This window comes from Garra rufa, chromosome 21 (assembly GCF_049309525.1).
Source record: "Garra rufa chromosome 21, GarRuf1.0, whole genome shotgun sequence".
Classification (NCBI taxonomy): domain Eukaryota; kingdom Metazoa; phylum Chordata; class Actinopteri; order Cypriniformes; family Cyprinidae; genus Garra; species Garra rufa.
The window spans coordinates 21390041-21416125 of NC_133381.1; the positions used below are offsets into that span (position 1 = coordinate 21390041).

Sequence of the window (26085 nt, forward strand, 5' to 3'; positions counted from 1 at the left end):
CTTTCTTAAAACTGTCTAAATGTATTATCAGGTCGTCTGGTGACAGCTTTTAGTTTGCGTGTTTTAGTCTGAAACTCCAGGATTGCGTTTCATTGTAAATGAACCAAAACTTTTGGAGACTTTTGAAAACGAAAGCGTGGCTGTCCACATTCTCTCTGCGTATCCTTGACGACCATGTAAACAATCACATCATGCTCGTTGCTTTAGCCATAGATATGTATAAGTAGATTCCCCTTTCGACCACTTCAAGCACATCCTTTATCAAAACAATCGGGAATCTACCTATACACGCTACTCGCTAATGTAGACGAGGATTCTTTTCATTTTAAAACGCCGTTTTAAAACCAAAACGCACTAGTAAACAGTGACGAACCTTCTTTTTTGTTGTTTTTCTTGTGATTTTCTTTGTCTAGTCTGCGTTTTCTAACAACAGGTACAGGTATCACTGCCTCATCCAGGCCATCAAAATTGTTAATCGAGTTTAAAGCTCTCATTTTGAAGACTGAACACAAACATCTCTCGCTTCAGGGCGCCGCCATGTTAGATTGCGTCGAACGCTCGCCGAATTCTGATTGGTCGAGAGGATATATCGCATTAAGATTAAAAACTTAATAAAACTTATAGCGTTTTGGAAAGAAACTGCATCTTGCAGTACATTTTAAACACGGAAATACAGCGATTTGGCATGAAACATTTATGGAGTCGTGAATAGGTTCAGTACACTGCAAAATGGCATAATTAACTCATTTTTTTTTTAATTTGGCATTTATTGCGTTTTGGAAAAGAGCTCTTCAATTTCTTATCTATTTTAATGATGTTCTTACTATATTTCTGGGTCTTGAACGTGTCAGTTGCATTATTGTCTATGCAGGGTCAGAAAGCTCTTGGATTTCATCAAAAAATATTTTAACTTGTGTCTCGAAGATGAACTGAAGTCTTACGGGTTTGGAACATCATGAGGGTGAGTAATTAATAACAGAATATTCAATTTTGGGTGAACTATGTGACAAAATGTTTAAGAGTTTTGTTGCTTCAGCTCATTTATACTATTTTAACAACTCATGTAACCATGAGAATGGGGATGGTCAAGGGAAGCATTATGGCTCTCAGTCTAACCAAACGCAGCTCGTCGTCAGCTGCAGGTTTTGAAGAGTTGGATGCACTACAGACCAACTTCCTGGTCATTTCATACACCAAACTACTGTCTCTTGAGTGGGACTGTATGTTTTGTGGTGTCCCCGACGTGCCATGGGAACGAAGTTCGACTGGTGGCACGGGTGTGCTTGCCGTCATCTGTGAAGTGCTAATGTGTGCAGCTGGGCCCTGATGGCTTTTTGTCAGTGAGTCCACCCAATTTATTTCTCAGTGTGAGAGCAGGGTCACTCTCCTGGGTCTTAGTGTGCTGATGGCCTGGGCCACACTGTGGTAATGGCCTTTCACAGGTCTCCTGCTCCCTCGACACCGGTTATGTCTCTGCGAGAGACATCACTGGGCCTGATATGTGTGTGTCGAAAGAGAGAAGGAAGTGTGTAGATCCGATTCCTGACAATGTGCAAAGAAGGCAGCTTTGGGCTTGTCCCTTTTGAGACCCTGTTTACCACAGATGCAAGGAGCCGGACAATCTATGAAGTCCTGGGTCTTCAGAGAAAGTTCAAGGATGGTTAACTAAATGTATCAAAGTTAACTTCCAGATAATCTCAAATATGTTTTTGATGTTCTTGCTTTTTTTTTTTTTTTTTAGGATAATTTTTATTTAAGTATTATTGTTTAATTATTTAAAAAAGCATGGTTCTTTTGTGTTCCACAGAAGTAAGTCATACAGGTTTGGAACAACACAAGGGTATGTACTGACAGAATTTTCATTGTTGGATAAACTACCACTTTCTTGTTTTAGATCCCCTTTCACAGCCAATGTTTTAATGTTTGTTTTCTTACAACCACAATGTAGGTTTATTAACACAACTATAAAAACAGCACTGAGTAGGTAAATGAAAATTCTTCTTATAAGACATTATGTAAAATTATCTGAAATTCCAGTATTAGTATCTCATTAGTCATCTTTATCTTATTAGCAAAGTGGGTTAGTTCCCATCTACACCCTTCTTTTACTCTTTTCTTCACGCACCACGTCTCCACCGTTCTACTGAGGCAGATAATGACTCATCTCCAGCAGAATAGCCTTTTTCAATTTTAGAACTACTTAACACTAAATGTAACTGGTAGATCACTCAAAAGCAATTAATTGTCGTCCCTGTAAAAGGCAAGTTCACCATCTCCTTAATACACGGGATAAAATGGATCAGACGGCATTGGGCTCATTGAGAGCATTAGCGGGTCACACTTGCACGTTTATTTGCACTTAAATGTTTTACTCTACATTCGATGAACCATTAATTCGGTTAGTGCACTTTTATAAATAGTTTGGGGTGTCATCCGGGTTTGAATTAGTAGCACTTGAGAACTCTTTAGGGGAGGCCTTCATAAAATAGCATAAAGCATAATAAATAACTAATGTGTGGATCCACATTGGGGTTTCTTTCATGGTGTGAATCCTAGAGGAAGCAAAATTTATAGATATTGTTTTGACTACATAAAATAATCTGTAGTTGTTCTAGCTTTTGTAATAAACTTATATTCTGACAGAATTATTCTGTATTTTTTCTTCTGTACCTTATTTCCTTGTAATTCGGTCCATGCTTTCAACAAGAGCTGGTGTTTGTGTCTGCTGAAATCTCACCCCCCTGTGGCGCAGTGAGCTGAGTGACTGTGTATGTGTGTGTGTGTGTGGCAACGGAACACTCCAGAGCCCATTGTGACTTGACTTCCCAGTGATCTCCAGTTCCTACTCCGAGCCAGCATGGGGTGTCTGGAGTGTCACATCTGACAACTCAATATACAGCCATGTCGCTACACAGGAGAGGAGCAATCTGAGAGATGATGCACTGGCACAGTCCCTCTATGTCCATCTTTTTCACTGACAGCAACAGGGATTCCAAGCACGACAGCGGTCTTGAAATGCACATTGCCCACATTTTCTGCTCCCCCTTCTTCTTGCTGCAACTTGTTTACAATCTTGGTACACATATGTCCTCAATTATTAAAGCATTTAGATGTAGATGTGCCAATGTAGTAGGAAAAAAGTATACCACAAAGTTTTTGCAACTCCAACAGGAGCTCACAAAACAAAAAATAAAACACAAAACTGAACTAAACCAAAAAAAAGGTTTTGGGGTAGACAGGACATTTCAATGTTTTTGTACCATAGTGTAAACAGCTACAGTGGAAGTCAAAAGTTTACATACACCTTGCAGAATCTGCAAAATGTTAATTATTTTACCAAAATAAGAGTGATCATACAAAATGCATGTTATTTCTTATTTAGTGCTGACATGAATAAGATAATTCACATGAAAGACGTTCACATATAGCCCACAAGAGAAAATAATAGTTGAATTATAAAAAATTACCCTGTTCAAAAGTTTACATACACTTGTGTTGTTACCTGAATGATCCATAGCTGTTTTTTTAGTGATAGTTGTTAATGAGTCTCTTGTTTGTCCTGAACAGTTAAACTGCTCACTGTTCTTCAGAAAAGTCCTTCAGGTCTTTGGTTTTTCAGCATTTTTGTGTATTTAAACACTTTCCAACAATGACTATATTATTTTGAGATCCATGTTTTCACACACTGCAAAAAATGCTTTTCTTACTTACATTTTTTGTCTTGTTTCCAGCCAAAATATCAAAAAATTCTTAAATCAAAAAAGATTTTCTAGACAAGTAACAATTATTGTCAAAATTGTGTTTTTGCTTGAAACAAGCAAAATAATCTGCCAATGGGGAAAGAAAAATAATCTTGTTTTCTGTTTGAATTTTTTTGCTTACTCCATTGGCAGATTATTTTGCTTGTTCCAACTTAATTTTGACTTGTTTTTTTCTGAAAACAAGACAATAATTTTTATTTGTCTAGAAAATCCTTATTGATTTAAGAATTTTTAGATATTTTGGCTGGAAACAAGACAAAAAATTTAAGTAAGAAAAGCATTTTTTGCAGTGCAGTGAGGACAACTGAGGGAGGTGGGGGTGAAAACTTTTTTGAATTTGAAGATCAGGGTAAATTTAACTTATATCGTTATCTTGGGAAGATATAAGTATCTTCTGTAGCTTCAGAAGGGCAGTACTAAATGGGAAAAAAAAAGATATTTATGCAAAATAAGAAAAATGTACACATCTTCATTCCGTTCAAAAGTTTACACCCCTGGCTCCTAATGCATTGTTTTTCCTTCTGAAGTATCAGTGAGCATTTGAACTAAACAAATGAACAAAGAACTTACTAAACAAACAAAAAATAAACTAAATCCAATGCAACAAAACAATACAAGGAGGTAGAAAGCACATTTCAATGACTTTGTACCACAATTTAACCAAAAAAACAAACAAACAAAAACAGCTAGACTAAACAAAACCCAGCTTAACAAAATAAAAGAAAATAGGATGTAGACAGCACTTTTTACAATAGTGTAAACAAAGCAACAAAGTACAAAACAATATATCAAAACACAACAATCAACACAACAAAAAAACAGAACAATTGAACTGGATTTTTAATTGCCTTTGTACCTTAAAGAATTGTTGTGTGTGTAAGAAATACAACTTTGATCTGAAACAAACAAACAAACAAATGCCATATTTTCAGAGAGTCAAAGGCTTTAAATATAGTAAAATAGAGAGACGTAGAGTGCCACACAACAATAAAAACACAGAAATAAATACTGCTACATAATATCAATTTTTAGCACAGATTTAGCAAATTGCTGAGGTGTGCTGAAATATACAACCCGAGCAATATCTGTACCCCTTTGCCAAACTGTGGCAGGTTTTTCTTGCTGCACTGGGAGTAAGAGGCTAATATAATCATATGTATCTCAGCAGGACAGGGATTTCACTATGGAACCCTGGGGGAAAATACCACAGAACTGCACATCAGCAGCATAAAGCTCAAGATATGACTTTCAGGCTTTATTACAATTTATGGCATTAACATGTCCCATATTTTATTGTAAAACAAACCATATGTCAATTTAACAGCCAAAAGTGCATTCCTGCCAGTGGATTCCCTTTAGTAAAGCCAGAGAGGATGGGAATAATTTGTATGTTGGTTTATGTTAATTTGGCAATATAGGAAACAGTTCATTATACAGTCCAGCATGGATTTTTTTAATTCTGCAGCACATATTTAAGTGAGGGGGAAAAAAGTTGATGTGTTGTGTTTGTAGTTGTTGAGCTTCATTAATTAGCGGAAGAGTCCTGGCGCACAGCTGGGTTAAACTGCCAGGGTTCGTCTCCTGAGTAACTGGAATGCAGAGGATAGCAGTGTTAGCCTCATTTGCATGCTATCTCTGTGAACAAAGGCTAAGATAATGCTAAGGCTAATTCTAATACCGCTCTTCATTTCAACATTCTCAGCATTTGTGTGCAGCACAGGCTCCGAGACAGGAGGCTTAAGAAAATCGATTTGATTAAAATCCAAACCTGATGTCTACTTCAGTCCAGAAGAAGAGGAAAATATGATGAAACTGTAGTCAATGTCGAGAAACACTTTAATTGGGCTTGATTTTAAAAGTTTAATCTCACGAGAATAAATAAGATATGCAAAATATGCTTTTAGGATATTGTAATGCATATGTTTGTGTGTTTGTTTACCCTTATATTTTCTTACCACACTTCTCATAGTGGATGTAACATCATTAGGATTGAGTGTTAAAGGGATCATCTAGACAAAGAAATGCAGATTGGGTTTGGAATGACACGAGGATGAGTAAATGAGTAGGATGAGTAGTTTTTTAGGTTGATATTTTATTTAACTCATTTAAAACTTTTAGCATGAAAAATATATATAGGCCTATATATACACTATTGATTGTACTAAACTCAGCCTGTATGTAAACAAGTCCAGCATGTGTTCTAACAGCAGCAGAAATCAGCTTCTGTTCCTCAGACCCACACATTAAAGAGCAAGTCTTTCTACAGCTGGACACAGCTGATGGAGTTTATTGATTATTAGGCGAGTGAGCTAAGCCGCTTAAGGTCATTAGAAGCACTTAATTAAAAAGTGGTAGGACGGTCTGTGTTTACAAAAGTAATTGCAACTGTATAAATATGTCTCATAGATAATAAATGAGACCTTTGTTTGAATCATATTTTATTCTTTTGTATAGTTTATCTCTTGAATTCAGTAAAACATCCATATATCTGGCAACCTGACTGCTATAAAGATGTCAAAAGTGTCCAACATTTGTTTACACTAGTAGGTCCATTGCATTCAATAGGTGTTTTTGACTTAGCCTACGTCTAAATGAAACTGTTGGCAAGATCACTTATCGCTCAATATGTACTACTTAATACAGCACCTGTATGAGCTCTTGATCTGCAAAGCATCTGCTGTGTACAAACGTCTAACAGACGTCTTTCAGATGTCAGTTTTACATACATTCTAAATTCTACTGAAGACATCTAATATAGGCCTACGTCTATTTGACATCTGATATGTCCAATAGTATTGCGGATGAGCAAACACTCTAAAAAAATACGTCTTGTAGATGTAAATGCAGACATCATTAGGCGCTGAATGAGCTAGCTTACTTAAAACCAATCTTATTTTTTAGCAGTAGCCAAAAATACATTGTATGGGTCAAAATTACCGATTTTTATTTTATGCCAAAAATCATCAGGATATTAAGTAAATATCATGTTCCATTAAGATATTTTGTAAATTTCCTACTGTAAATATATCAAAACTTATTTTTTGATTAGTAATATGCATTGCTAAAAACTTCATTTGGACAACTTTTCTCAAAATTCAGATTCTAGATTTTCTTATTATATCTAAGTTATATCTCGGCCAAATATCGTCCTATCCTAAAAAACATCAATGGCAAGCTTAATTAGCTTCAGATTATGTATAAATTTCAATAAAAAAGTACCCTAATTTGGTGGTCCAGGGTCACATATTTAATTGAATGAATATTAATTATTGCTTTACTTTAAACAATATTATCTTGTATTATGTAAACAAAAGCAATAAAGATCTGGAATTTATTGTTAACCTTTTTATTTTATTAGTGAAATTTCACATACATAAACAAAAAATCTTAATTCATCTCTTATGATAAATTGGTTTTGTTCTGATTTTGACTTTTATGTTTCTTTAATAAGACTGTTAAAAAATAAAACGTCTGTGACAAGTTTAAAATACTATGATACAATCTTCAATCCCCCCTGGTATTTTGTGATCATTATTTGTTCAAATTGAATGTTCGCTATTTTATTTCTTGTTTCTTTTTTGTATTGTTATTATTTGTAAGTTTTTTTTTCTGCAATTTAAAAAAAAAGCAGAATGAGCTAGCCTATTGCTCTCGCGGTACTTCGATAGTAGGGTAGAGTGGGGGGAAACGCCCCCCTTAAGGAAAATGTGACATTACAGTGAAACAAAACATAAATGGGACTAGAACTGCCATCCCGGTTTTGAGTGACTATGGCAGAAGTTATTCACCAAATATTAAAATTGCTCAGCCTTCATAATTAATTAGTATTTTGACTGAACATATTTTTGTACAAAGGGGGCGTTTTGCCCCAGCAGTGGGGTAAAATGCCCCCTTTCTTACCAACCAGTTTTCTTCATAGATCAACAGCAAAATGAACAGACTATAGTTTTTAATCTCTAAAAGTAAAAGGAAAGTAATGTATCAACATGTATATATATTAATATTTATTTGAGGAATGTCCAAAATATCAAATTTTTTTAACATTTATATTTATAGGCCTACATATAACTAAGCCATGCAAACAAATATGTTGAGGTAATTTTTTTATTGTGTTCAAATATTTTGATTTTACCACCTAGTTACTGCATTAAGTGTAAAACAAAGGATTTGATAGACAGAAATATGTTATTATAGTAATTATAATAGAGAGAAACTATGCCCTCTGGGGGGCGTTTTACCCCTCAGCGTAGGGGGCGTTTTACCCCACAAGCTATGTCTTTTTTTCTTTTTTAAATACAATTATATTCCTTATAAATAACATATCCTCTCAAACTACAGACTTCACTATTCATCTATCATACATCACTGTGGTATCCTACAGAACAATATTCTCTTAAACACTTGTTTACTAATATCTGAAAATTATAGCATTTTCCATGAAATCCTCTTCTCTTCAAACACGTCGCTGGTGTCAGCTTTTTCAAGGAGATTTGTTTATCCCCGTTGTCAACGTAGTGCATAGCAACAGTGAAAATGTATCTTGATTTTCTCTAGTGGTTATTTTGGGAAAAACAGGAAATGGCGTCGGCGCCTTCTCAAGTCAGTCACCAAAGTTAAAACACTATGAAAGTATTCTAAAATAGTAAATAAATAAATAGACAAACATTCATATCCTTTCCCACATAAAGTTTGTGGGATGTTTTCTTCAACACACGAATCCCCTATAAAATCTCAAGAAAGTGACAAACCAATTGTATAATTTATTAATTGTGATTTTGTCTGAAAACTTATTGCAATTTTTTCTATATAAAAATGTACTTAAAAAATAAAATAAAAAATAAATTAATTAAGCTATACATAAGCTATACAATTAATGTCATTGTGTAGGGCTCTCAGAGTTTAAGCATATGCAAGGATTATTCCATTAGGCCCATATCAAATGAGTTTGAGACGAACAAAATAGGATACGACATTTGGCCAAAGTAATGTCATCCCAGTCATCAGTATGAGCCATTGCGTCATGGACCATAATAATACTCAGACATCCCCACATAGTGGATTCATTCAGCCCCCCTCTCTTTAATCCTTTGTCCTGCTTTCCCCTCCCGGAGTCCAGCACCTGAATGTGCAACTCTGTGCCGGGTTGCTTAGCGACGTCGAGTGGCGTTCCTGAGCCAAGAGATCCACTTGTTAAATCGAGACGTAACGTAACACTGACATCTTCCTCCAGCGACCGATCAATGATGCCAACAGGTGTTTTGGTTTTATTCGCGGCGGATATGTGCATGCATGTTATTTATCAGCATTTCAGTCAGTTGTTTTTAGAGTGATCGAGCGCTCAAATTCTGGATAGGAGCAGATGGCAAACTCTCATAATCTGCTTTGCTCAGAGTGGCCACGCGTTCCTTGAATGCATCATGCGCCGAGGTAAGAATATAGTAGGCTATAGATTGTTTTCATGGTCACGTATGGATCTTTAGTATGCCTTTGTTTCGTTTATATTTGTTTGTATTAAATTAGTTTAATGCGGCATATTTCTTTCTTAATTGAAGACTAATCAAGATGTTCAAACACAAAACAGTCTGTGTTTTGTTCAGTGAAGTGCAGGGTACGCATTATGAGCGGTAAGGACTAATTAATAAAAAAAAAGAAATACACGTTGGGGCTTAAAAGTATGTCAATTTATAGTACATAAAGTGTATATTTGTTTCAATAGCATTATCAAACAACATTTCAGTCCTACCACAAAAGTTTGCTAATAGATGAAGAAACAGAAGTCGCATTAGCTGAGGAGGTAACCATAGTAACAGTCTGGCACTCGAGAGCTTTTCGTTAAGTGTAGGACGGGAAAATGACAAAATGTCATTATAACTGAAGGACATATTTACATATTACTAATTATAATCATAAAACGTAATTGTTTTGTGTAGGAGGTCTTAAAGATATTTGAGGGGTAGGTAGATAGAGGCACCAAAGCACAATATTTATCACACAAGGAGCAAGTTACCGCCAGAAATTCCTTTAAAACGTCGACTCCCTGAAAGCCTTTGTATAATTGGCACAGGTTGAAGAGGACAAAATTTCCCACAGTTTTTTTTTTCTTCATTCTGATACAAAGTCAATAAGATTGGCTCCAGCAACCTGTTGAATGCATGTTGGCAAATAGCCCGCTGCTATTGTAATGTGAACGAGGTTGACGACATTTGAGCTTCTGCTCAATCATCAATCTTGTAGACTGTTCCTCTAGATTTATGTGTTTATAAACCCACCTGGTTTGTTTTTCACCTCTCTAGTGCATGTATTTTAGGTCTTTACTATACAGCATTTTAGAGAGGTTATTATAATTCTCCTCTTTGCAATGCCACTTGAATTCGGGGTGGATGTTACTGACATAAAGCCATGCTCAGTGCAATTCAGATGCACCGGCAAAAGTAATTGTTAAGCTTTTCTTGCATCAAGTGGAATCCTAAGAGCCTCAGGAAGGGTGTCAGGGTATAATATTTTTCATAAATATGTTTTCACATATGATTTTGCTCTTCCTTTCTCCCTTTGGTTTTCTACAGGACTTTGACGGGCCCAAATCCTAGCTATCATGTGAAGGCTTTGGCCTCCTCTTTGACATTGTGCCATTAAGCTGCGCTGCCTTACCCAAGGCACTGGACTGTAAAAATGTCACCACCGGCATGACCATCATTACTTATTTAAGATCACTACATCAGGAGGCAACCTCGCCACCAACGACGAATTGGCTCCTTGGGCACAAAGGTGCTATGTTATTACTGTACACCCTAGGCTTTTATGCCTCCCTCAGCCTGGTTGCCCCTCAGGGCAACTTCCCCAGGCTCGAGAACATCGGGGCATATAAATCTGTCAGCACCATGCCGTCGAGGGCCACGTGTGGAATTCCTGAAAGAAGTACTTTCTGTCAAGCCGGCCAGGTTCAGGAGGATCTCCACACCTGTGTCCAGAAGTTCTGCATCCAGGAGTGTCCACATAGCTCCTCTACACCAGACTACATCGACATCCTCGCCAGAAGCGTGGGCACATGCTTGAAGGGTGATGCACGGGACCACCGTCCAGGCGCGGAGGCCGATTCCACCAGCTTCATCTTTCCGACCTCAGGAGGTTGTCCGGCTTCCCCCACGACTCTAAGCTTCGGCCCAGCGAGCTCATTTACTCTAACGGTGTGGCTGAAACTCGAGCAAGACACTGTAATGTAAGTAGACACACGTCCAGAATTTTCCCTTAAGAAGATCAGAGAGGCAGTGCAAGTGTTTCTGTCACTTAGAGAGTGAATATTTTACTTAATCAACCGGATCAGTTTCAATACCTGCTCCGTTCCAGGAAAAGAATGACTTGTTAGAACACCGCTGTATGATCTGAACCCGAAATGGATTAGCTCGGTTGCTCGCCTTGCCAGAGCTGGTTTTATTCAAACTAGCTTTTCCTGTGTAGTTGATCCCCACTCAGCTGTTGGTTGTCCTCACCTCATTTTCAGACATTTCCTCTGTTGTATCTCCACTTTGAAACCATGTTGGTACATGGAACACATTCTGTGAGGAGTCCTGCCAAGTTGAAAAAGCTCTGAGCCCTGTTTGCTCTGCTCCGGCAAGACCAGCTGTGGCCAGTTTTAGATCAATGAAATGAAATTGCCACAGTGTTTCCTGAGCTCTGGCAAAAAAGCATCAACTCAAAGGCCACTTTGTTTTTCCACAGCACAGAAAATGATATAGTTGAAAGTGGGTGATGGGATGAAAGGATGGAGTCAGAGAGGCTGTAGAAGAAGAACAACTGTTTCAGCATTTTATATCAAGTGCAGAGCATGAAAAGAGAGAGAAAGCCACAAGCGTGTAGTGTTGAAAAATAAATAAGCGAATCTGCGCGGTCAAGGCAGTTCATCCGTCGCGTTGTCTCCTTGAAGCGGCGTGAGGCAGAGTCAACAGGCTTGCGTGTTTATTCTGTTCTTAGTGAATTAATTGGCCTGTGTTTAATACCTTCCTAAGATCCCCTTGGTAATATGACATAAAAATATACACCGCTCAGACGTAGTTTTTTGGAACACTTGCCTTAGTAGACATATTGAATACTAAAACGTTGCCTTCCCTGGAGAAGCCTGGCCTAATTGCAAGTGGAGCAGGCAGCAGAAGCTTGGCTGTAGGTGAGATGTTTCTGACTCCGGGGCCAGCCGCAACCTGAGTACAAATGCTTTATGATTTATTGGATGCGGTGGCCTGTGTTCGTAAATGCTGCCGTTTCCCGTAAAACGTCCGTAATGGTGTTTCATATGACAGTGTATGAGGGTGTTTTCGAGTAACAAGAAAAGGCAAATGGAAAATATTGATACAACATGCATAAATGTCAGAGTGATGTTCATTTTAGATGGCAAGAATTTCCTAGTAAAAGGATAGTTGTTGGATTTTCATAGCCGATATTTTAAAGGTCTATTGATTGCTTACTAATGTCTTTCACTGTCCCTGTATGAAATAATATGATGCGCTTCATGCGAAGATGTATTCATTAATGTTTGTTTTCCTAATGTGTAGGACTTTAATGGAAAAGAGTGCTGTGGGCAGACTGGTGCTGCTGGTGACAGTCTCCAAGGATGACATTCAGATCCACTACGGCATTCACAGCAAACAAAACTTCTCTATAAGCATGAAGACTGCAGGTCACATTAGCATAGGCCACTGGACACACATGGCTCTACAGGTAGGCAGCATGTTTCATGTTTCCGTAGTCATTTGTATGTGTCACATACTATTCAAGACAACATGAAAGAGCATGGAACTTCATAATGTGATATCCAACTGTAAAGTCAAAATGGTAATGGATTTAGTGGGAAATAGGACAGGACTAGATTTTATCTATCAGGATTTGTTTGCGTCAGTCTTGGATAGCTGTGATGTTATTGTTTAATTTTTGGTCAACAAAAAAGAAAAGTTGTTTCCAAAGTGGAAAATGTTTATTTATTTGGCTGTTTCCATCACCCTGTTTTTATGCACATTTTGAAGTAACGCATCAGAAACAATGGATGGAGATGACAAATTTAGAAAAAAAAAAAACTTTAATTCGTAATTTTTACACTCGCTTGAAGTGGTTTTTGACTTGTGCGAAGAAGAGTTAATGCGAATAATTGGAGATAGAAACACATTTAAAGAATAAATTCCTCCATGCGGATCAAAAAAGTAATGTGACTTTGTGCTATGGGACAGCCTATCCTGACTAACCAGTGGACCGAATTTGTTGCACAGCATCTCAAATTTTGTTATGGTCATTCTGAAATGCTCAAGCAAAGTCTGTCGTTAAAGTATTTCTGTATAATTGCCTCCTAGAATTGGTCTTACACAACTGCATTCCCAAAAAGCAGAAAGGAATGACCGCATTTATTGTTTTCCATCTACTTGCTCTGAGGCGCAAGCAATTTATTATATATGAAAATTATTATATTATGTTTATTATATTAATTATTATAAAATTGTTTTATTCAGTGGCATTTCCCTTTTTTTTTTTAGAGATATTTAGTTCCAGTTTATCAGGAAGTGACAATTTTGTTTTCTCGTACTGGAGTTTTATTCGCAAATGTTTTGCAATTTAAATAATTTTGATTTTAATTTTGCATTTTAAATTCTCAGCTTTGGATGCACACATGGCTTCAATTTGTTTATTTATTAAGTGTGTTACATTTTAGAGTATTATAAAAAAATTAAATTGGACTAAAATGAAATCTATCCACTCCTGAAACTAAACAGTTTTTAAGAAATGTTTTAAAAAAGATCAAGCCTTTTATATGTTACAACTCAACTTCAGAACAGGACAGAAAATTGTGTTTGTCAAACCATTTCATGTTGTAAATGGTCTATTTTAATTTCTTGTCTTTAAAATGGATGTCTAAAAAATTAGATTTTTTTTTTAGGCATAATGAGGCTTGATACAATCAAGATTTGAATTTATATTGTACAATATATGCTGCTTACGTGCCAGTAGTGATGAATAGTTTCTCTAGTGCTTCGGAAGAAATCATAAAATGTAATAAGCTTGGTCAGGTGTCATGTAGTGTTGCTCTGGCAACACTAAATCACCATCCATTCATATTTGAGGTAATTAGCCGCTGGAAAATATTGATATTAATATTGTGTCGGGCGAACCCGCAGCAGGTTCTGGCTGAACCCATGTCACAACAGATTTCCACTTTGGACAAGATGCATGAATAGAAGGCGTTAATTACAGTGGTAAACATCTGCTTTCCTGCAGCTGTGAGGGCAGGAAGGGGGAAGAGAGCAGGTCAACCCCTCACACACCCCGCTCTGAATACATATCAACACACACACCGGGTCCAGTCGCTTCTGCTTCATTCCTGTTAGAAACAGCTGCTTTGTTTTCAAAGAATGATCCGCATCCAGTGCAGCAATGCAAATATGAAGAGCACCAAATCTGTGGAATTGCTGGGTCATGTTTCATTCTCGGCTTTCAGAGCCCTTTGCACAGACAAAGTACTAGTCAGTCCCATTAGGACTGGCTCTCTGGCATTGTTCAGCTTTGGAAATGGCTGCCTGTATCTCTGTGTCAGAAATGAAAGGAGAAGGAGCAGAGGATAAACTTGGCCATCATCAGGAAACAGAGTGCTCTGTCTGTGGAGAGTATTACCTTACAATAGTAGTGATTATTATGGCTTTAAATTGCAATCGTTCAGATTATGAATAGCAGGTTGACTTCTGGGACAGAAAACATTATTATGATAATGAGATCCTTCCCACAAATTCAGAGGTAATATGTTCCCGTCCTGTGACAGCCTTGACTTGGACTATATAAGATATATTTTCTCTGCCCATTAGGAATTTAAACTGCAGGCCGGCCACTGTATTCTAGGGACAAAATTAGCCTATTTTCAGCCTTAACTCTTCATGGTGGTCTACTTGCTGAGGACTGTTACCGACACAGTCTCTAAGTACCTGGTTTCAGGCAAGCTTTTTTTTCCAGGTACAGAACTAACCCTCGAATTTTATTATAAAAACATTACAAATGTAAACACAAAAAATGTATTGTGTGTAACTGCGCAACAATGATATTAAAGGGATAGTTCACCCAGAAATGAAACATTCTGTCATTAATTACTGATCCTCATGTCATTCCAAACCTGTAAGACCTTTGTTTATCTTCAAAAGATTGTTTCCTGGGGGTGAAAAAAAAATCATTAAGTGAATTTTGCTTAAGTGAAATTATCTTGTCAGTATTTTGTCCTGTCCTGTTCTGTTTTCCCAGTGTTTTTCCCCCTATGTTTCTAGTTTATATGGTTTAATCCTTGTTCCCCCCTTTTGGTTTAGTCCTTTTGGTTTTGTCTTGCCCATATTTGTATTTCCCCCTCGTCATCTCGTTATCTTGTTTGTGACCACGCCCCCGTTTCAGTATATTTAAGAGTCTGTGTTTGCACTCCCCGTTTTGTCGGTCAATGATTATGTTACTTCCGTTTGTTTCGTTCCATGTGCTCATTTCCTGCTCCCGGTTTTGTTTATTTGTTCATTTTGCAGTATTTTATTTAATAAACTTCATTCGTTCAGTTACTCTGGTTCTCCTCGTCCATCTTCACTCCTTAACCAGCCAGACTGTGACATATCTAGTGGGATAAGGAAAATATTTTTAAAACAAGATTAATTTTCTTACCCCACTGGCAGATAATTGTACTTATTTTAAGGAAAATACACTTAATTTCCCCCCCTAGGAAACAAGACTAAATATCTTACATCATTTTGCTTCTAGTAAATGAATCTTAATTGAAGAATTTTTAGATATTTTGACTAGAAACAAGACAAAAATACTAAGTAAGACCAGCCTTTTTAGCGAGAAAGCTCACAGATTTCATCAAAATTATCTTAATTTATGTTCTAAGGATCAACGAATGTCTTACGGGTTTGGAACGACATGTGGGTGAGTAATTAACAACAGAATTTTTTTTTTTTTGTGAACTATCCCTTTAATGCATTATGCATCTGCCCTGTTTAAAGTGACCGATAGCTTTTAACTGTAAAATTAAATATTTTCAATATTAACTATTTGGTCTTTAGGTTGATTTAGCGTCAGACAACTATCAAATGCATTTTCTTAGTGATATATAAAATAAATGACAAGTTTTAAACACAGAGGATAAATAACTCTGACTCTCTGTTTGTATTTATATAGTATACTTCTATGCAGAAGATTACTACACAGAGTATGCATGATATACAGATTGATAGTCCAGTGTTTCCCAAACCTTTTTTTTTGTCTTTTTTACTTAAATCATCAACACCAAACTAAAATGTATATTTCTTTTTAACACTAATTGCAGCCTACTAAATTTCTTAAAAAAGAAAGTGAAAATATTAAGGTGCTGACCAAATAATTTTTAACTTAATTTATTGTAATTTTTATAATTGGATAAGATACTATAAAATGTGATCAATAACATTTTTATTGATTTATTTATTTGGTCCCACTTTATATTAGGTGGCCTTAACTACAATGTACTTACATTTAAATTAATCATTTGTGGCACTGGACCACAAATCCAGTCTTAAGTAGCACAGATTTATTTTAGCAATAGCCAAAAATACATTGTATGGGTCAAAATTATTATTTTTTCTTTTATGCCAAAAATCATTAGGATATTAAGTAAAGATCATGTTTCATGAAGATATTTTGTAAATTTCGTAACGTAAATATATCAAATCTAATTTATTTTTATTTGTAATATGCATTGCTAAGAACTTCATTTGGATAAATTTAAAGGTGATTTTTTTCCATATTTTGATTTTTTTTGCACCCTCAGATTCCAGATTTTCAAATCCTAACAAACCATACATCAATAAAAGGGTTATTTATACAGCTATCTCAATGCTTACATGTTTTTACATTGTAAAAAAAATACCTGCATGTAATTACATTTATGGTTAGACTGTTGACCCATCCCTTAACCCACCCTTAAACATATACCCATACCCCCAAACCTGTCCTGAACCTTACCTGTATTCCACCTCAACAGCAGCAAAAGGGTTTTGTAATACAATATGAATACAATAAGTACATAATAATGTAGTTAATGCCACATAATATAAAGTGTGGCCATTCATTTTATTGTATTGATATTCTTAATATTTTTATTTTGAGTCCTTTTCTGATTTATAGGTTTAACAAAGCAAAATCAAAATCTTTCCAAATACCCAGTAAAAGCTGCTTAACTCTGGTTGAGATTTACTGTTCTAAGTGACCATCCAGGCCCAGTTGTATGTCTGTCATGAACCGTTGCTCCTTCCTTTTCCTTGCAAATATAAGCCTAATAAGACCGTGATCTTTGGTTTATACTATAATCATTATCACATTACTTTCACATTCCCTTAGGGTCAGTTTGGGATTATTTGTTGTCTTTAACTCCGCTACTGACTGCCAGTATAGTTTTGTCAAAAGCAGGGCACCAAATAATTAAGCACCCTGACAGGTAGCTGTCTTTGTGCTGCTGTTGAGGAAGCCTCTATAGTAAAAAAAAACTCCAAGATAAAGAGAGCGAAGGAATAAAGAAACACTCAAACGGAATACAACATTACAGCGTTTAGAAAGGCTTCAGGGAAAAAGAAAAGAGGAGTTGATCTGTAGGTGCTTGTCCGTAGTCATTACTTTAAGAGGAGAGTGAGAGCAACAGAGGAGGAGAAGCTAGAGAAGAGTGATATGCCTTTTATGCCGCCCGCTCAGATGACGATGAGGAGCGACAGTGGGCTCCTGTCAGTTGTTTGTTGCGCTGCTTATTGTGGGTAATTTGTCTCTCTGAAGTTGTGGGCCGTAATTGAGATCAAGCAAGTATCGAGTGGCATAAGACTCGGCAGTGAGGAAAAGTACAACAGCGTTCTTTTTGTCTCTCTTTGCACGTCACTTCAAAACCGTGAACGTATCACAGCGTAGCTGACGAGCCTCGGCAGGTCTCGACACATGAAAAGGGAAGAGGGAAAGTTGAAAATTTAAATGCCAAGGAGGAACAGTGATTACAGCCGCTCCTCAACGTAAATCTGAATTATCATATCAATGCGTGTCAGGTGCCTGTCATGACAAAACACGCTCTTATGAATGATTAAAACTTCTTGTTCTCGCATATAAAGGTTGGGACTCTTTTGATGGAGTATTTTGCTAGTGGGGTGGACATTATCACATCTACATCTTGTCCATTTCGTAGTATCCATGTCACAGACATTGTTTTGTCTGCTCTCACTTTCAGGTCTCGTGTTTGGTTACAATTTAAAAAGCGGCTGTGATGCCAAGTAGAGACAGGACCTTGCTTGGTTTAAATAGAATTGGGTTATGCTTCTTGAAAACGTATTCACCCCTTTAGTTTCTTATGTAGAAGTTGAAATAAAACCATAATCAGTTTCATTTACGATTAATTCCCTATTTTCTGAAATGTTATTGTTTTTTCATGCAGTTTATCAACAAATGAGTAGAATCATAAAGTCTTGAATATGTATTTATATAATAGTTAGTTCTGGTCCTTGAATTTGTTTGGCTGAGGGTGTTTCAGTAGCCCTGATATACAGTCCAACAGCTCTAGTACGGTTGTGTTTACATGTTCCAGACAGACAGTCAGTCTGTACATTAGTGGTGAGGGTTTTTCAATTACCTTTTCTGCAGATTGCCAGTTGGTGGCTTTATGTGTGAGATATTGAAATGTTAAAGAATTGGTTAAAAAAAAATGTCCTGATAATTTACTCCCCCCTAAGTCATCAAAATGTTAATGTCTTTCTTCAGTCGATTAAAGGTTTTTTGGGAAAAACATTCCAAGATATTTCTCCATATTGTGGATTTCAATGGAAGCCAATGGGTTGAAGGTCCAAATTGCAGTTTCAATGCAATTCAAAAGGCTCTACACAATCCCAGCCAAAGAATAAGGGTCTAAAAAAAAATAAAAAATAATGCTTTTTAACCACAAATGCTCATCTTGCACTAGCTCGACCTCACGCATTACCTAATCACATTTGAAAGGTCACACGTGATACGTAGGTGGAAGTACCAATCCATTGTTTACAAAGCGAATTTGCAAAGAAAGTCAAACATTACAAAAAAAGGTTGGACAATTTTGAAGTTGGAAGAGAAAATGAGATGGAGTTTTTCGCACTTCCCTACCTTTTTGAACTGGAGCACACCGATGAAGAACTAACCATGCATGACCTTTCCAATGTGATTATGTAATGCATAAAGTCGCAGACGCATATCACAGTTCAAGGGAAGCATTTGTGGTTAAAAGGTAGGGATGGGCGATATGGGCTTAAAAGTATATCACGATATTTCTGGTATTTATTGCAATAACAATATCAATGATGATAAATTACGGAATCGTATACATCCACTAAGAGAAAAAAAATCCAGTTTCTTTAGACAAAAGTATGATATTTCTTATTTTTACCCAAAATAGGGTGTTCTGAGCATTACTGAGTACACACGTAATGTAATGACTGTTTAATTCATACTGGAACCTGGAGGGCGCCCTTGAGCAGAAACTCTACATATGCATAGCAAAAGTAATAGTACTGACCATGCTCCAGGAAATCCCTAATCCAGTTATCGCTATAGCTAAAGTCCCATTTAAGGAATGTCATTTTACTCAGTGGCCATCTTTGAAACGCCTCTGGGGCATGCAAGTGCAGCTCCTATCTCTTTGAATATTCTCCAAAACTGTTCATAAAGCTTACGATTAAATTTCATATTTGAAATCACCAATTAAATGTGACAAGAACTGCCTCATAAATATAGTTCCTTGTGCTATAATAGCGTTAAAAAAGCTTATTTTTCAGTGTAGATCAGCCAGTGCGCATGCGCAGTACTGAGCGCACGTCTGAGAACGTCTTAGATTGTTTGTATAGCAACCGGGACTTCTAACGGCAGCTGTATTGTTGCGCCGACTTGACTAATTAACGATTAGCTATTTTATTACGAAGGCGGGGCTTTGCGGGCATAATGAGCATTGCATTTTTCCCTATTCAAAACTATCATGTGACACATCTTGGGTATTCTTTAGTCTTTGCTAAAACTGAATAAAATGCAGATAGAGACATTTTAACTGAGAAAACCTGGTGACAATAAACATACAATTGCGACAATATATGGTTTGTCTGTGTTCTTCAAGCTATCTTGGGTATTTTTATCATGTTTAAGTAGATTTATAATGCAATGCTAATTGACATTAGCTTTTATCACTGTATATAATATTATAAAATAGTATGATTTCTGCCTCATTCTGTGATATGAAACCACATCTGATTAAAAAAAGTTGTTTCAAACACTCGACTTAGGTTATGAAGTTAATTTGGAGAAAAAGCTCTGCATGGTCGCACACAGAAATATGTCAACAACTAGACTTTATCGTTATTATTGCGGAAAGAATAATTCTTATTGTGGGGAGACTTTTTACCGGTATATCGCAAATTATACGATATTGCCTATCCCTATTAGAAAGTATATTCATTTTATTTTTTATTTCACTCGATAAGACCCTTATTTCTTGGCTGGAGAGCTCTTTGAAGCTGCACTGAAAATTCAGTTTGGACCTTCAACCCATTGGCTCTTATTGAAGTCCACTATATGGAGAAAAATCCTGGAATGTTTTCCTCAAACACTTAATTTCTTTTTTAGCCGAAGAAAGAAAGAAAAGAAAATCTTGGTTGACATGGGGTAAATAAATTATCAGGAAATTTTTATTCTGGAAGTGAACTTATCGTTTAAAGAGGACGTCAAATGCCCATTTTCCACAAGTTGGTATGATTCTTTATGGTCTTCATAAAAATGTCTGCAAAATACTTTGATTAAAACTCCTCAATGGTCATGTAAAACAAAATTCTTTTTCCTTGTCAAAAACGACTCTGTTCACAGTGAGTAGTTTTGGTGCATGTCTCTTAAAATGTTAATGAGCTACTGCACACCTCACCCCTCTCTTCTGTTTATTGTGTATTTAGTGAATTGTTATTATTAAAAACAAAATCCACTGCGTCCTCAGTGGCTCTGATGTCAGGAGAAAATGAAGACTCTTATGTTCAGTTTTACATCCAACTACAAAACACCTGCATTGCTTACGAGACATGCTGTCACTATACAGTGGTTTGAGCATGGAGAAAATGGTGAACTAGCTGAGGGTGAAAAATATGCGTATACAGGACAGTCCATTAGTGGTCATGGCTCAGGACCTGAGCAATATAATGTCATATTGCTCAGAAAACCAAAATGACTTGATAATTGAGACTGTTTAAGTTTTTTGGGGACCAAAAAAAGTGTGTGGTTGTGTCCACACACTACTTAGACTCATTTATATGCAAACACCATGTAGAAGTGAACTTGCATCTGATGTCCTCTTTAAATAAACTCATTAGTTTGAAAACAAACAGTGATTTATTCAAAAGCTGAACAAGTGATTTTATGAGTGATTCACTGAATTCACTAAAACACATCATTGTAAGTGCTTCATTTGAATTGATTGCTCACCTGATTCATTCAAAATTCCTCAGAGATACACAGCTGTTAGTTCTGCTTAACTTCATTAGGCAATATTTTCTTTGAAAAAGAGAAATAGACAAGAAAGTAGCAACATCATGTTTAAAACGCTTTTAAGTAACTCAATATTTTCCTCTTATTTATTGAACAGCATTATGTTCTGCAGCTTCTGTGGGAAGCGATCTGAAACCATGCTCTTGTGGCTGTTTATATGTTGTCTTTGGCTGTTCGAAGTTCGTGAGAATCCCACAAGTTAATGAACATTTTCACGCACAATTAGAGCTTCCACAAGGGTCTAGGCCTTGGCCGTGCCATTTCGATCGCAGAGGCTTGCACTGTGGCAGACGCTTGTTCTCCGGGGACATTTGTTTTGGCCAAGAGCTGCCGAGTCTCAAGCTCTTAACCCGAATGTGCACATGCCTCATCACCCTGCGTGAACTTCACCCCACCCAAAGATAAGTAGGCCAGCCAGCCTGTGGCCCTGGGCCCCTTGAGCCAGAGGAACACTAAAACCGGGATGGGGTGGTGGGGTTGGCGAAGGGTAGCTGGCTGCCTCGAGTCAACTATCTGTGTGAGAAAAAAAAAAAAAGATCATGCAGGATAATAAAGGCCTGTAGGCAGCTCGCTTTCATAGTATATGTTTAGTAATACAGTCTTTAATACAAATAGACTCTCACTTCCTGTTGTTGTAAACTGCGATTACAAATAGAATCTGGTTTGTTTTTCATTGCTTTTTGAATTCTAAATTCAAATATCGAGAATGTCACGTAGATGTTTGTCTTTGTAAATAAAGGTGTGCTGTGAATAAACTTTGTCGAAGTGCAGGAGTAAATCTCTAGCAGAGGAGACATCAGCACTGCTATCAGGCTGCCCTCTGGCTCTGGCAGGGGAGCTGGCAGCGGGTCAGCTGACCTTTCAGAGATTCTCATGCCACCCAGAGTGATGGAGACTGATTGGCAGCGCAAGTGAAGGTGAAACAAGGTGGATGGAGGCAAGGAGAGCTTCCACCTTTCCCCAGCTCACTGTCCACGGGCACCGGAGGCCATGAGTGGCGAATAAATCACCCCAAAGTGTTGACAGGAAATTAGAGTCTTTGCAGCTTTAAGCTCTTGGAGTTGACTTCTACAGGACATAGGCGGCACGTCTTGCAGTACTTGCGAATATACTGGTTTTAAATTACGCGTTGTATCGAGAGGAAAATACACTGGCCTTTTGAGAACCCTCAGCAATGACGTGCAGAGCATTGTTTAATCTGGTCCATCGAGGCGTTTATATGCGTTTCAGCACATCAATGTCAGACAGAATTAAACGTTTGCCCAGAGATGGGCTTTCCTTGGCAAGTTTTCTCAGGAGTCTTTATTCAGATTAAAGTCAGAGAAGATCAGCGGCGGATGGATATAAATCAGAAGGGGCAATGCTGAGTGGCAGAGCTTCCTGCGAAACTGGTAATGGCCATAAGTCGATATGAGCAATTTCACTGTATATTATGTCTCTCAGACCGGGCGTGAGTAACAATGACAGACGGGCGTACGGCCACGGGGCGAGAACCGTCCCGGAAATCCTCCGCACTGATCAGACAGATCAAATGCATTGTGTGGCCACAACGGAGTCCTGTAATCTGTCATAGCTGCAGGGTCGTGGCTCTTTGCAGATGTGGCGAAGCTGATTACGTCTCCTCTGTTTAGCTGCCGCTGCCCTTCTGCCTAGTTAGCATGTGTTTATTGCTAGTGAAAGGCGCGAGAGGGATGGGTAAAGGAAAAAATGAAGTGTACAATCCTGGATCTGAGGCCTGTCAGGAGATGGATGGGTAGCTCGTGGCACGCTGCCCCCGCATCCACAATCTGTAAAGTGTACAGCAAAGTCATATGAACACACCAGCACTCAGCGCACTACATAAATAAGGCCGGACGGCAATAAGTCAGGTGCTAAAACGCACTGGTATGTTAAACATTTCCAGCATTTCTAAATAAACGGCAATTTATCAAACAGAAAACGTTGCATGCGCGCTACATTGGCTCAATTATATATTTCATCTTTGGTGGTAATAAATAATGAGAGCCTACATGAAATGTGGGGTTGGTTATTTCACTTTGATGGTTGTTCGAGACTTGTAATCTTGCAAGTGCATGATATATGTGCTCACTTACTTGGGCTGATTTTCAATTCCATAAAGGTTAGATCAACATTTTAACTGCTTAAACATCTCTTGATTTTGAAGGGCTATAATGCTTAATGATTTTTGCATTTTTCAATGTGGAAATAAGCCGTGAATGTGTGGGGCTTCTGGTTCATTTGCCACTATGGGAAATTTATGAGAAGAATAACAATGTGCAGTAAACGGTAAAACTGTTTGCACTACAAACCAGTGTGTTCATAATTAAGTTAATACATTATAATATGGTAATATGGTAAGACGCGCCATTTTGCAATATCAAATTAATTTCTTCTTTTAACAAATTACATAATTATCAACCTCTTGGATTTAATGCTGATATTACCTTTTTTTTAATTTGTAAAGTTTTATTATACTTTTCAATTTTTTTTTTATCACCCTCTTTGAGGGAATACTTTAGTTACTTTTGGTTTAATAGATACTTTTATTTTGCCCAAATCCAAGTCTCTATAGTATTCCTAGATATGTCATGTTTTGCAAGTCTGGTTGCTTAGTAAAGTCATAGCATGCCTATCCTTAAAAACATAAAAATCTGAGGTATAATTCAACAAAATGGTGTATGTTGAAATGTAATATGTAGGATAAGGAGTTTGTTAAAATTAATCAAACAAGTTCAAATCATGAGAATACGCAATAGTAATAGTCATGATTGCTATAGCAAACTCCCTACCTGATCTCATGACGAAAACGTACCTGTGGGAATTCTTTTTGCAAGATGCGAAATACGTACCAATAAGTACATATGACTGCCATTTTCTAACAGAAATTAACACTAATGGCGGTAAAACAGCGAGCACTTGTAATCATTTTGTTACAGTTATGATTACAGCTACATAAAGCTACAGCTTTCCGGTGTTGACCACGCCAGAATACTACCCTCCTAGTATTCTTAGGTTTAGGTTTAAGTGTGGGGGAGGTGTTAGGATTAGGCAATCATGTATCATGGGTAGTCATGGCCTAATGGTGAGAGAGTCGGGCTTGTAACCCGAAGTTTGTCGGTTCGATTCCCACACTGGCTGGAATTGAAGGTGGGGATTGTGAATGAACAGTGCTCTTTCCACCTTCAATACGTGACTGAGGTGCCCTTGAGCAAGGCACTGAACCCCCAATTGCTGCCCACTGCTCTGGTGTGTGTTCACAGTGTGTGTGTTTGCTCACTCTCACTGCTGTGTGTGTGCACTTGGATGGGTTAAATGCAGAGCACCAATTTCGAGTATGGGTCACCATACTTGACAATACGTCATGACTTTCACTTTCTTTTACTTTCTTGTAGTGATCTCAGCTAGAAGGCCTCATAATTTGGCAGGGGGTCGAAAATGAGCACAACACCAGATGTAACAAGCTTGCTCGGCAGCTTAGCTGGCATTAAAATTGGACTTAGGATGCGGAATCCTTGGGTACGAATCCTGTGAAAACATGACTCATTATGAAAGAGGTCGAAAAACAACCTAAACCGGCATGCTTGTGTTTTTTTTTTATATACTTTTCACTTTTTTCATACTATCAGTTAGGTTTAGGTGTAGTGCAGACGGTATGTTATTTTAAAACCTCACAGAGCATTTAAGTTAAAGTGCCACACAATAGATATTTCAAGTCTGAGGTGACATGTACAAAACCAATGTCACATAAAACATACCATATGTACAATCATCCATTCTGGGGGAAAAACAAACACTCTCTTAGCACCAGTCAGTGGACATTTCTGTTGGAAACTGTAGTGATATGTACTTGTTGGTAAGTGATACCAATAAGACGAAACTATTGTCTATCGACACAACCCTAGTAATAGTCATGCTTTCTATAGCAAACTCCACTAATAAAAAAGAAGCAAAAACATGAACATCATCTCAAAATAAAGGAAATGTATACATTATTTATTGATCTTGGGTTGTTTTAACCCTTACCTTTCTATTATTGCTCCCAAGAGAAAGCATTTTCATTCATAGGTGAGCCGTACACTGGTGGCCAAAATTATTAGAACACAACAGCTAGTGCTCCACACAGGTATTTGATCTCATCATCATCCAGTCTGTTTGGAATGACATGAAGAAACAGAACAAACTGAGGCAGACTAAATCCAAAAGAACTGTGACAACATCTCCAAGATGCTTCAAGAAACCTACCTGCAAAGCTACAGTGCTGTTAAAAGGTTTAGGCACTTGTGTAAAAAAATACTGTAAAATGAGGATGCTATCAAAAATGTAATGTCATAAATAGACTTTTTTATCAATTAACTTCTATTAATTAAATTAAATCAACATTTGGTCTGACCATCCATTGCGTTAAAAGCAGCTTTAGCCCTAGGTGCCCTTGCGCATAGTTTTTCAGGTAGCTTTGCAGGTAGGTCTTTTGAAGCATCTTGGAGATGTTGCCACAGTTCTTCTGGATTTAGTCTGTCTCAGTTTGTTTGTCTCTGTTTCTTCATGTCTTTCCAGACAGACTGGATGATGATTAAATCAGGGGCTGGATTCACGAATATCTTCTTAAGAAATAAATTAAGAAATTTCTTAAGATAAATTCTAAGACGTTCGTAAGAATGTTCTTATGTGCAATTCTTGAAAAAATCTTAAGAAGTTCTCAAATATGTTCTTAAGAACATCTTAATTTTTTTCTTAAGAAAAAAAAAGATACATCTACCTGAGTGAATACATGGCT

The 26085-nt window shown here is 37.3% G+C and overlaps 1 protein-coding gene across 1 annotated transcript in view; it reads left to right on the forward strand.

Annotated features, from left to right (window-relative positions):
* The first annotated feature begins 10444 nt into the window (after positions 1-10444).
* ush2a (Usher syndrome 2A (autosomal recessive, mild)) overlaps positions 10445-26085 on the forward strand; it is a 356033-nt gene continuing 340392 nt past the window's right edge. Inside the window, exons 1-2 of the mRNA XM_073826569.1 lie at positions 10445-10977; positions 12305-12470. Coding sequence (XP_073682670.1) covers positions 10445-10977; positions 12305-12470 — 699 coding nt within the window. The remainder of the gene's footprint in view (positions 10978-12304; positions 12471-26085) is intronic.